We start from the raw sequence: 12,745 nt of genomic DNA on the forward strand, positions 1-12,745 counted from the left end.
CGGAAAAAGTGGGGGGTTTTGCAAAAACTCCCGTGTCGTCGCGTGTTCTGTGAGCGCCGCTGCGTTGTGGTTCAAATTGTTGGGTGTTCTCGGTACACTTTGCTAAACAATCTTTTACACGCTGTGTACGGTGTCACGTTCCACTGCCCTATTGATTGTGGAGGATTAAATGCACGCACGTACAAACTTGGGTACGAAAAGCGAAAATGCTTCTCCTTTTTTCTCAAGCCGATTGGCAGCTACGAAAATGTCACTTTACGGGCACGATCTCACACGCACACCATCAACCAGTGAGGTGAGTGCGTTTAAGGTGCAGGGTGCAAAGCTTGCGATGCGATGGCAATGTATCTGCTGTGAGTATTTCGATAACGACCAATAGTTGCAGGGTTTTCCTAAATTTAAAAAAAAATCTTAGATCTTTTTTAAATAAATCGTTTTCATTCATATTTTGTTTAAAATTGTTATTTTTTTTTTCTTCAAAAAGTGGCACGTGTAGTGGTTGTTTTGATCGTAGGAGTAGGATGCAGCATTCAAATATAACCCCACTGTATGTGAAGCATCCGTTAGCATGCGATAATGCGCCTGTTTATTTATTAATTTGTGATAACGGGTGAACAGCGAGAACTCTCATGAGTCAGTGTGAATCGAGTTTCATTCGCGACAACAACGTGCACCAATTTCACACAATTCAAAAAGAACGAATACGCGATTTGTGCCGTCTGCTGTGGTGATCAAATTCAATCAGGCGTTTTCCCAGTTATTGTTTAGAATGCGATTAATTCAGACACTGATTTGGTGGTGTGCATTGTTAGGCACTTTAATGGCTCAGGAGGAAGCTCATCTTCCTGACTATTTGGTGTTTATGAAGCAGTTCGTGGTGCACATACAGATAAGAGAGCCATCCGGCATCATGATCTGGACCAGGGATAGTCCACTGATCGAGATGTTTGGATTGGAGCTGTACGTTGGTCGGAGTAATCATAGCCATCACGCACCTTTGTGGGATAGAGAACTGCTGATAAACACAAGCACAACTGTAGACGGTAAATTTCTTATTCACAACGAGCACATGGTGGTAGAATTGGGAGATATTATTCGATACCGCTTTTCGGTGTTGCACAAGCAAACGTTATCGCACAGCAATTTTCAACGCATCCTTGTCACAGGTTTGTGCTGATTTGAATAATCAGGTACAATAATAACAAAAATATCATTTTGATAAATATTTAAATTATTTCAGATCACTTGTTCTACCGTCCCAAGAACAATTATTGCTTCTCACAATGCCTAATGAGTGATCAACAGCAGACACACGAGGAAGTTGCGCACCTAAAGGAAATCCTTGAGCAACAGATAAGGCAGTGCGCCGGATCGCAAGCCTCAGAATATCTGTTCTTTCCGCTAGAGAATGCTTCAAAGCTGGTAGCTGATCCAGAGCTGTACGTGAAGTATCGTCTATGGAGTGTTGAAGCTTTGAGACCGCTTGTTAACAACGTGGCTACGACGTACCTAGCCCACAATGGGGTCGGTTTCCGAATGTATACATTAATTGACAAATTTAAAGTGCTGGAACTTGGCCAAGGCTATCTGGATGTGAATGATTTCGATTCAGTGCTGCAGGAAGTGGTTTAAACCACCGAGAACGAAAGCAAGCGGGACTGTTCGAGTGTAAAACAGTTTATTGCATTCGTTTCAACTAACACTATGTGTTTTCGTAAGAAAAAAGCAAGCATTTTAAATGGCAATTTTTAAACGACTAAACCATTAACACCAGCGGGGGACGTTACGAGCAAAACGCTTTGAAACGAAACACAACTTTAGCTGCCAAACTGGGCATAATAAAAGGAAACGAAAAACAATGCAAATGCTCCATTTGTTTGGCTACTTCCGCAAATCATCATCGGTGGAAAATACCTTCTCGTGAGATTTCATATGATGGTCAAGAGTTTTACGTTTTTTGAACTCACGCAAGCACAGCTGACACTGATACTGTTCGGCGATAATGCAATTGTGCTTCCGTAGCAGCTCACTGGAAGTGAACGAGGAACTACAATCCCTGCACCGATACAATCGTGTCTGTTTGAGCATTGCCATTGTCGGCGTTGCGCTTTGATGGAGCGCAGGGCACGTGGACGACGATGATCGGTCGCAAATGGAAGAAGGTGCCTCGACGTTACACTTTGCTCGGGGAAGATTATTGACAATGGCAGTGGAGGAAGTAGCAGGGCACAGCTTAAACTGGGCACCCGATCCATCGGACGGTTGCATTGGTGTCGTTACCGTTGCGATCGTTGAGGTAGAACGTGCGGGTGCTTTCGATCTTTCCCTTGCCAGACAGGAAGCTTTCATTTTGGAGTAGGAACTAGCTTCCAGCTTTCGACGACCTTTTTGTATGTAATTGTTGAGAATACGCTGATACTCTAATGGGGCAGATACATTGGTGTAAGTTTGTACTGGTTGTGGGCATGTTTCGAGGGCGTTTTCAACAGTAGGTAAAGTAGCGTTCGGCCGACAATTTTGCGATTCCGTTTGGAATGAAGACTCCTTCGGTTCCTCCTCCGGACAGCGTTGCGAACGTTTGCAGGAGAATTCAGTTGGATTAACCGCAATCGTTATCGCGCTCGTGTCCGACAAAACCACATCCGTCCCGGGAGACACCTCGGTTAGGTACTCCATCTCGGAAAAAAGTGAAGGAATCTCCTTTTCGAAGCATCGATTCGAAGCAATAAAACTTCCCGGTGGTGGACTTTCCTGCCGTAGAGCTGCATCGAAATCTTTGCAAAGGTACTGCGTGTTGACACTCGCTATACGGACCACATCTTCACAAATCTCCCCGAAATCATCGATGATGAACGTTTCCTCCGAGAAGTAGTGATCGTAGTCGAAGCACATCCTGTAAACAAACAAGCATATTAGATTTGGTACGGAAGTATCGCCCCACATGGACGTACCCATCCATCGTGGTACACTTTTGGCAGAATTTCGGTTCCTTAAATGGCCAACAGCTAGGACAAGCGGCGTGTTTCGTAAACAAAGAAGGAAAGCGCGTGCACTACCGCCACACCACTACAAAGCGGCGTTTTTGAATGAAACTAGCCTAGCCTTGAGCATAATGCAATGCTTAGGTGCATTTTATAGCTATTTCATACACGTGTGACCTCATGTTCGATTGTTAGCTTATCGATTTTAATGCAATTCTATCTAATATTGCGTGAAGAACTTGGTTCTGACTTCTGTTATTCTGTTTGTTGTGTTGCGAACTGTCAAATTGCACACCGTGCAAGAGCGAGACAAATATACAAACGCTTAGAGCGAGTACGAACGATTATGGCCGAAGTTAGCCGAAGATAGTATAGGGTTTCGAAGATTATGTTGTATTTCGAAAGTTATTTGAAAATTTGAATCTGAATTTTCTTATCATGAGCTGAAGTGGTTTTATTTAGTTTTAGCGGTAAAGTGGCAGTTTAATTAGAAATTATTGAACATGAAGTAACCGTTGCAAACAAATAAGATAATAAATACAATAAGTCCCATATTTTACACGATATAAATTGATAATAATTACTCAACACAACGGAGTTGACAATACGGCACTGGACCGTAATAATCAAATGTAAATAAAATAAAATAACATAAATTGATAATTATAGTTGAGATTTAAAATTTTTCAAAATGTAATACAAAACTTTTTCTTTTTGGCTTAACGACGATAGTTTGTTCTCACTACTGGGGAATAGTCTAGAAGGGATTTGAACCCCGGTCCTGTCGTTTGAAGACTGGTGTGATGCTGTCGCATTACCAAAGGGCTGCCTCTGGAATACATAGCTGTTTCCTGTAATATACTCTAAACTCTTAACCTATAACCGCAGTATAATATAAGACTACCATTGCACATAATGCTCAAGGCCCTCCCATTTGAAGGTTTTGAACAATCCCCTACGTGGCAGAAACTCCGATACAATATGGCACACATCAAAGCGAAACCAAAACACAATGGACCGTGAAAACAATGGTTGTGAAACTTTGGCAAAGTTTGGGCAGCAACATTTGCTCGGATCATTGTTAGTGCTTCGTTATCAAGAGGCGAAGTAGCGCGTAACACGCGCCAAACTTTTCCACGTGTACGACGTTGATGCATTCAGCAGAAATTCGTGAAAAATTTGCAGTTGCGCGAAGGTTCCGATGCGTATGCGAGCGTAGGGTGTGGTAACATGTAAGTTCGCGATTGTTGAATGTCGATTGGCTTGCGGGTACAGTTGTATTGTGGGGAAGAATTTGCTATTTAAATTTGTTTGAAATTTGTAACCCATACGGTACCAACGCTTTGTGTGCGAAGTGGTCAAGCAGTATGATGTTGTTGCTGGAGCTGAATAGGTTACGATGAAATGGTATGAAAATGTCTTTATAAGAGTAAAATACATTCTCTATTCTAGAATTTATACAGGTGAACAAAAACCCGACAAGCTTTGGTTGTTGATAATTGAATGGACCGCTCTCAGTAAATGCTCTCATGCCAGTCAGTATAAACACGTCGGTCTTTTCTATTAACACCTTCACTGCCGAAGCACGTCGGACAAACAATTCAAACCACCGCCATCTTATAATGAAATAATTGAATTCGATTAAAAGCGCGCGCGCACGCCATTAAAATAATTTTAATGGTTTGGAGTTTTTCTGGCGTAATTACTTTTAAATTCCGCACCCGCAACCAATCATCGGGTCCGAAAGGCGAAATGGTACCACTCCACTCACCCCACTCCTCAGGGTTTTCGCACCCTGTCCGAACCTTCCCCAAGTCAGTCGAGAGCACAGTGTCACAGGGATGGGCTTTCCAAACCCAGAAGAGGAAAAATCCCGTGCGATAATGAATTTTTAAGCTACCGCAGTCTTACCGTACGCCAAGTGCTGGCGAAGGGTGGCGGCCGGAACAAAAATGTGGCGGAAGGGAAGGGTTGGGAAAACAGAACTCACGGGAGATGAATTGTGCTGGTGAAATAAATTATTGTTTGCTTAATTACTTTCTGCAGCAAGACACAGTGCCAGTGGCAAATGGGATGTGCTAATGGTTGCGAGAAACCGGGTTGGATAGTACCGGGAAAACATTTCCCCGCAATAAGTTTGTCACAGCATGGGGAGCAGAGGGAGGGTAGCGGGTGGGTGTAGTTTTCACTTTTAAAAGAATGATGGTACGCAACGCGACCGGTGCAAGAAATTGGTAACAACTTGCTTCTTAATTAATTTATTCTAACTTCGATGGCGATTGCTGTTAATTGATGGGGCGACAGCTATCTTTCCGAACAGGCGCATCAACGAGTAGAGCTCGTTAAATGCAAACGTGTACGAGAGTGGAACCTTAGGACGGACTCGTGACGTAGCTGTAGCGATAAGAACTGAAAAGGAGAGCAAGAACACTTCGTTCGCATAAAATACACTGAGGGCCGCAGTGTAGTGTGTTTGTTGGTGGAGGCATTTCGATTCAGAAAGTGCGTCGTTTGTACATTTCTACCAGGGCCGATAAGAAACGAACCCCTGCAATAATGGTGTGTTGCCTTTTTCGTGTAATTTTAATGCTGGTGATGGTTTTTCGATTGTCCAATGCCGGTTTGTTGGATTGGTTCCGAGGTGACGCGGTGGAGGAACAGTGGGGCCACAAGGTGGGCAAGATTTACATCGAAGTCCTCGCACCGAAAGGCATTCGACTGTGGACAGCGTACAATCCTGATACTGAGCTGCTGGGCGTTGAGCTGTACGTGAAGTATTACGGTGGCCGCACGGAGGCCCTCGAGTGTGCCCTGTGCCAAAACGTTACCGATCCGGTGGATGGGAAGTTTATGCTGGAAGATCCTAACTTAGTCGCCCGGTTTGGGGATGTGCTCCAGTACACCATCATCACTTTCAACGGGACCACAACGAAACGACACCCGGCAAGGCGAATGTTTGTGCGAGGTTTGTGAGTTACACTGTGAGAAATTTGTTTTGATTTTACTAAACCCAAACTTTGCCTCTTACTAGAGGAGCTTATCAAGCCGAACAATCGGTGTGCCTGTGCAGGGCTTGAGCCTCCCGTACATCTTCAAGACGAACCATTGACTGAGGTGGAGCTGCTCGAGCGGATGATACAACGTGCACTGAGCAATCGGAGCAATGACTGTGAATCGATCTCAAACTGGCTTGTACTGCGAGCCGAACCACGCAACGAACAGGCCAACTTGCTAGACTACGTGCGCACCTATCTCGATCTGTTGCTGTTGAGAGCAAAGTGGCGTACGCTGGATGCCGGTGGTAGTGGTTGGACAAACGGACGGCCATCGGAATTGGTCGTCGATGTGGAAGATCATGTGGATGGGATTGCGTTTCAGGTGCGATCTACCATCGAAAAACTAAAAATGCTGGAACTTATGAACTTCAGCGGAGTGATAGCGGATTATGATGGAGTTTTATAGATTTAGGATGAGTAATGGTTTAAAATGTCTAGTATCAAATATTGAGTACAGTGAAGGACTTTTAGTGTAGATTTAACAGACCTTTGATGGACGTTACTATTAGTGAAATGTGTGAAATTTTAGCCGACATTTAATTAGATGGTTTCTCAAACCCTTTCATCGTTCGTGATCGATATTAAACAACATAATTTCATTATAATTTTTTTTATTGGTTTCTGTCAAACCGTAATTTGTTATAAATGGAATATTACTAAACAAGTATTTCAGAAAAGAACACAAAAAACTAAAATGTGGTACGATAAAGCAAACGGTCAAATCACCCAAATATAGACAATGAGAAGAATACGACCAGAACGATTTTGGCTTATATGTGAAAGGATCAACAGGCTCCGGTGAGTTGGTCATGTCATGAGAATGGCCCAACGCGCAAAGTCTTTTTAGGACATCGAAGCTACCTTTCCGGCACTGCCGCTTGGGCTTTCGAAGGATCCTGCTTACTTGACCTACCTCCTTCGGCTTTCGAGAGATCCAGCCTCTTTCCAGCTTCCTCAATCTGTCTTTCTATGCCTGTCCCAACCAGGCTGTTGAGAGGGTCTTCTTTACTTGGCCTGCCCCGAACGAGTCATGTTTGCCTGCTCTTTTCAAAAGCACGTCGTCGTGACATGGCCCGGTCAACAATAGATTTCCAAGAAACTCGATCCCTGGCTGCAGCTTCCCATCCATGTAGGCACCCGATCTCCGATAGGTCACCCTTCACCTGATCCAGACAACGAACTCGCTGTGCTCCCCGACGCCTCGTGCCAAACTGGGGGTTGCTGATGAAAACCTTCTTGACGGGGCATGAGTCCGGCATCCTCATAACATGCCCCAGCCATCGTATCCTGTCGGTCTTTGCTACCGTCAGGATGTCCTGTTCTCGGTATAGCTCAGCAAGCTCGTGGTTCATCCTTCTTCTCCACACTCCATGCTCGAACACCCCGCCAAAGATGGTCCGGAGGATGCGACGCTAAAACACGCCAAGATCGTTTGCATCCTCCGCTCGGATGGTCCAAGACTCGTGGCCATATAGGATCACCGGGCGAATCAGAGTGCGATATATCTTACACTTCGTGCGGTCTCGAAGTCTTCTGGATCTCAGCAGACAGCGAAGGCCGTAGTAGGCACGATTCCCCCGAACAATGCGTCTCCGGATTTCGCTGCTGACATCGTTATCCGAAGTTACGACAGTCCCAAGATAGCAGAACTCCTCTACTACCTCGAGGTTGCGGCGTCGACTAACACACTGCTTCCCACACGGGCTCTATCGTGATCAGAGCCTCCGGCAAGCAGGTATTTCGTCTTAGTCGCATTGACCATCAATCCAATTCTTGCTGCTTCACGTTTCAGTCGGGTGTACGCCTCACACACCTTCGCTGTCGTCTTGCCCACGATGTCAATGTCATCGGCGAAGCCAAGGAATTGGAGATATCGAGTGTAAATCGTGCCCCGGTTATCAAAGAGCCGGGGCTGCCGAAGAGTGAAGATTTGGTCGGTGGATTTGCCTCCAACAAACCCCACTTGGTAGCTACCGGCGAAATCTGTAACAAGAGGGGCAAGTCTGAAGAACAAGATCTGGTACAGGGTCTTATAGGCGGCATTAAGGACTGAAATGGCACGATAGTTCGAGCATTCCAGACTGTTGCCCTTTTTGTAGACTGGGTGAATGACACCCAGTTTCCACTCCTCTGGTAATTCTTCCTGTTCCCAGATTCTCGTGCTCAGCTTGTACCATTCGACGGTAAGCCTCTCCGGTCCCATCTTGAAGAGCTCGGCCGCCAGTCCATCACTACCAGCAGCCTTGTTGCTTTTAAGCTGCTTGATGGCGCTGGTAATCTCACCCAAAGATGGCGGAGGCACTTCGTCCTCTGCACTGTTGCTGTCACTGATGTTGTTGCTGCTGTGTTGCTGCTGCTGTTGGCTTGTTCTGCTACTTGTACTAACCTCTCCTGTCTCTGCTCCGTTCAGGTGTCCTTCGAAGTAGCACTTCCTCATCTGTCAGGAGGAAGGTCTCGTTCACTCGTCTGTCAGGAGATTTCCATCTGCGTCCCGGAACATCGCGGTTTTAGGAGCAAATCCACTCCGTGCCTCCTTCAACCTCCTGTAAAACGAGCGGGCGTCCCCCGATTGAGAGAGCTGCTCCAGCAGCTTTTCATCGGAACGAGTCTTCCTTCCTAATTATTTTCTATTCCTAATAATTCTAATACTACATAATCCTATTTACTCAATTAGTGGATGAGCCTATCCTTACTATCCCTAAAGCAAGAGTTGATTCTAGTTATTCCTTGTGTTCATTTTGGAGTTCATCTATCCCAAAAAAAAATTCTTGTCTACTAGTTCACTTTGGCTTAGGATCACTCGAAACCATTTATTTTGTTCTGTGAGCGACACAAAGAGTGATTTTTCTTGTGAAAGCTATGCCCTACATAGGTATTGTCCTACTTTTTGCTGGTGCTAATTTGTTCGAGTCCGTTGTATTTTGTTCTTCACCTTTATTTTGTGCAAAGCTTAGGACAGTCTTGACGATGTCGACTACGTGTGAGCGATCGTCTATTATCACCCTTATTAAATTTGATATGCCCACCATGGACTGTATGGATCATTTCGTCCAGATTGTTTATTTTCATAGTCTCAGTTTGTTATTTGCTCTGAAATTGCCTCGAATTTTATTATGTTATATGGAACCATCGACGATCGTATTTTACATGTCCTGGGAAGTGAATGTGTTTTAATATCTCTGTGCAATGTCCGTTGCTAAATCCTGGGCCCGGAATTGACTAAAATTAGTTGTGATCGAGCCCAGTCTATTTTCATAAATTGATGTTCTTAGATATGGTCTTTCAAGTAGCCTTCGTTCTTGAAATTTCTTTACAGATCTTTAACAGCTCATTAACAGCTCATTCACCAATCATTTCAACAAATTGTAATCTCTCTTTGATTATGTTTTTGATCACTATTAGAGCTGCTTCCTTTCTCCCTAACTCTATTCTAATTGAGTTAAGTTTAGACAATAAAATGACCGATTTAAACCCTGCCGAATAAACATTTTTGCTAAAAACTGTATAAACCGTTCACTTTCTTTGATCGTGAAATTGGTGTCATTTAACAGTTCGCCGATCTTTCTTTCTTTTTTTTTTGCGTGAAGCACATAGCGGGAGAGCACTCTTGAGCGGGATAATGGCGAGCAACCGAACAATTCGTCGACGTTGATCACGACGACGAAGCCGAGTTCGGTGATGATGATGGTAATGGTGATGAGACATTAGCCTTTTCTGCTGCTTCGAATAAAGTTGAAAGGTGTTTTCTAAACGAATAAGCCTAAGCCCTAGCTGCCCTCCATAAAGCCATATTTTTCGCCCTTCATGGAAAGCTCAAGCGAACGAAGCGAGACAGAGCTGGTGTGTCGGGTCGTCGCTCAGCGTTTTGATGGAGTTTTCTAAAAACGTTTTGAACATCCGTTTCTGCTGCTTTCTCTCGCTTCCCTTTTCCGCCCAAACCCCGAAGCGGAAGCGCTCGGGGTGTGTTTCGGATTTTCCTCACCATTTCCTTTAGAGCACGGTGTACGATGATAAAGGAAAAGGAGTGGAACAAGCAAGAAAGAAGCGCATGAAAAATGATTTATTAGTCCCGCATTAGAATGGCGTAAAGTGCGCCACAAGGCTGAAAAGGGAAAATGCGTACTCGTCTCGGTGTTTTTCTTCTTCGAGATGTGCTTGTATGTGTATGATAAAAACGCAAATGACTAACCAAAAATGGGGTGACTTAGGGCGTACAGGGGAAAAAAAAATTATGACACCTCCCAAAATGAAACGCACCAAGCGCGTTGTGGTGCGATGCGCCTCGGAAGGAAGGAGTCAGTGGAAACCCAAGGAGATGGGAAAACATGCGTAAAAGCCGAAGCCGATGTGTTATACATTCTCTCATTCGGCACAATCGTTGGAAAGAAAAGTGCAGCGACCTTATGGCCACAACACATTGGTGTCGTGTTTGACGCTGGGGGAAGCATAGCTGGTATAGCAAAGTGGGGGGGGGGGGGGGGGGGGGGATGAAACAAGCAAAAAGAAGTAAACGTGCGGCAAGAAACGACTTTCCCGAAGGCACAGGAAACGAAACCAACAAAAGCGCGTGGAAAATTGTGTTGGGCTTTTTCGTACACTTTACCGTAGGCAGAGAAAATGATGAAAAATTCCTTTTCCAGCGCTGCCAGGGTGGTGAAGTAGACGATGTTTAGCTATGTAAGCGAGTAACGAAGCGTGCATCAGGCACAAAAAAAGAAACACACACACACAAAAAAAGGGATCAGGCGTTATGATTATGATTTCATGAATGATTAAAAGACTGCCATCCCATTTACCAGCGAGAAAGCCTTTATACGTGTGTATGTGTGCTATATCTTCCACACACACACACACCCGCAAAGGCCCATGTCACCTTCTCGTTCACATGCCGCTTATTCTCAACCCAAAATCACCCAATTTTCCGACCCATTCCCGTACGCTTGTCTTGCTTGTGTTCTTCAAACCCATTTACACCGCCAACGGAACCAAAGGGTCTCGCGATATTGGTTGCATGTGATGATGGTGGCTTTAGAAAAGTATGCCAACTTTTTTTCCATTTTGGTTCGTTGGACTTGGGGTAACGGGGTGTGTGCCTTTTTTGTTGTTGCTGTGCGGCGTTTGGCTCTATTGTGCGCTTCCCGGAGTAACGGCTAATTTTCCCGGACATGGCGCCACGTGTAATAATGGAGTCTTTTATTAGGTTAGGAAGAATGCACAGGGATTCTCGTGCATTTTTTTTCCTCTGGTGCACGTGAGAGTGAGGTGTGCGAATGTACAGCAAAAAAAGAGGGGGGGGGGGGGGGAAAGCAAAACAAAAGAAATAACATCCAAAGTAACTACTGCTAGATGGAACAATATACGAAAAGAGAGTACGATATTTAGTTGAGCGTTGAACGTGGCAAAGGATCGTACGGGAAGGCTTTTTTCCGGGTTTAGTTCATGTTGAAATGAACGAATGAGAGGTGTTTTTTTTTTAGTACGACCAACATATGGACGTATACGGCTGCATGATGATGATGATGGGTGTAATGAAGATTATTATGATCAGGATGGTAATGGTGTTCGTTAGTGCTAGTGGTTCCCGCAAGGAAGCGAAAGGAAATTTTCCCAACATGCTTCTAACAACAGGTATTTGGTGGAAATAAATTAATTTATTATTTTACGGCCGTATGTTGTACGGCTATGGCAAGGAAAACCCAGCCAACACTGGCATCGTTTTTCATCATTATGACGGGTTTCTATGCGAACGATATGAAGATTATCCTTGGAATCATTTGTTTTCATTTAAACCACAATGAAGCGATTTTTATTTTTATGCCTGAACATACACACTAGTTTTCCAGGTCTTCAAACAAAACCGGGTTTTAATGGTTTCCATATCATTGCTAAAGCATGATTCAATCATTGAATTTCCGTTCGATGACTGTCGGACGTATATTTTTCCTATGAGTCGTCAGCTGCTTATTTGAATTGATTGCCACATGGATGACTTCATCTTAAATGGAGACGTTTTGTATAGCAATGCTTATCTTGTACAGTGTATATTTCATCATTGAGATGGATGTTCCAGCCTTCATAACTATGTATAAAGCCACCAATTTTGGCTACATTTGAAGAGCAGCCCTACAATACAGTAGCATGGATATTTACTATATAAGACCTGTCCGTCTTTGTCCTGAAGCGAAAATATGTGGTCTTATTTTAACCGTTTCTAAACTGTAGTTTGGGTGATGGTTTTGACCATAGCTGCTGAAATTCAATTTAATAATATAATTACCTACAAACATTACTCTAGGTCTGACCGAATCGTCTGTTTTTATTTAAATTACCCTTGGAGAAAGTTATTAAATATATTAAATACATATTTTATTTACGCCTCCTACAATTTACGTCATACAGTACGTACAGCTCGTCGCATACGATCCTTCTGAGCATCTTCCTCTCGCACGCGGCTAAGAGGGCTTCGTCTTTTTTGGACAGGGTTCATGCCTCAGAGCCGTATGTGAGTACTGGGACTATAAAGCTACGATACAATCGCAGTTTCGACCATCGCGACAGGTTTTTTGAGGTGAGATGTTTCCTCAGGCTGTAGAATGACGTCTCTATGCTGTTTTCGGTGCTGACTTTTGACCTGAGATGGGTGAAATTTCGGACGACTTCAAATTTGCGATCACCTATTCGTTCTTCACCCTCATGTAGTTCCGAATT

The 12,745-nt window shown here is 44.1% G+C and overlaps 6 protein-coding genes across 6 annotated transcripts in view; 5 read left to right on the top strand and 1 right to left on the bottom strand.

Moving 5' to 3' along the window:
- The window catches only part of LOC126565624 (NADH dehydrogenase [ubiquinone] iron-sulfur protein 6, mitochondrial), a 384,330-nt gene that overhangs the window by 248,559 nt on the left and 123,026 nt on the right, over nt 1-12,745 (top strand). The gene's annotated exons all lie outside the window — the stretch shown is intronic.
- The window catches only part of LOC126565024 (uncharacterized), a 494,010-nt gene that overhangs the window by 246,415 nt on the left and 234,850 nt on the right, over nt 1-12,745 (top strand). The window lies entirely within an intron of this gene.
- LOC126564579 (probable 26S proteasome non-ATPase regulatory subunit 3) overlaps nt 1-12,745 on the top strand; it is a 561,792-nt gene that overhangs the window by 212,579 nt on the left and 336,468 nt on the right. The window lies entirely within an intron of this gene.
- The window catches only part of LOC126564595 (zinc finger protein 596-like), a 394,155-nt gene that overhangs the window by 80,438 nt on the left and 300,972 nt on the right, over nt 1-12,745 (top strand). The window lies entirely within an intron of this gene.
- On the bottom strand, nt 1,882-3,077 carry LOC126564993 (uncharacterized). The gene is made up of 2 exons (XM_050222126.1): nt 2,952-3,077; nt 1,882-2,893 (listed from the first exon to the last, which is right to left on the bottom strand). The coding sequence occupies exons 1-2, from the start codon at nt 2,957-2,959 to the stop codon at nt 1,882-1,884; spliced, it is 1,020 nt and encodes a 339-aa protein (XP_050078083.1). The 5' UTR covers nt 2,960-3,077.
- LOC126565190 (uncharacterized) lies at nt 5,538-6,443 on the top strand. Its single transcript, XM_050222338.1, has 2 exons — nt 5,538-5,946; nt 6,013-6,443. The coding sequence occupies exons 1-2, from the start codon at nt 5,538-5,540 to the stop codon at nt 6,441-6,443; spliced, it is 840 nt and encodes a 279-aa protein (XP_050078295.1).

Source organism: Anopheles maculipalpis, chromosome 3RL (genome assembly GCF_943734695.1).
Source record: "Anopheles maculipalpis chromosome 3RL, idAnoMacuDA_375_x, whole genome shotgun sequence".
Lineage (NCBI taxonomy): Eukaryota > Metazoa > Arthropoda > Insecta > Diptera > Culicidae > Anopheles > Anopheles maculipalpis.

Coding starts and splice junctions, on each gene's coding strand:
- LOC126565190 (XM_050222338.1), top strand. CDS start 5,538: ATGGTGTGTTGCCTTTTTCGTGTAATTTTAATGCTGGTGATGGTTTTT. Junction 5,947..6,012: donor AAGGCGAATGTTTGTGCGAG/GTTTGTGAGTTA, acceptor GCCTCTTACTAG/AGGAGCTTATCAAGCCGAAC.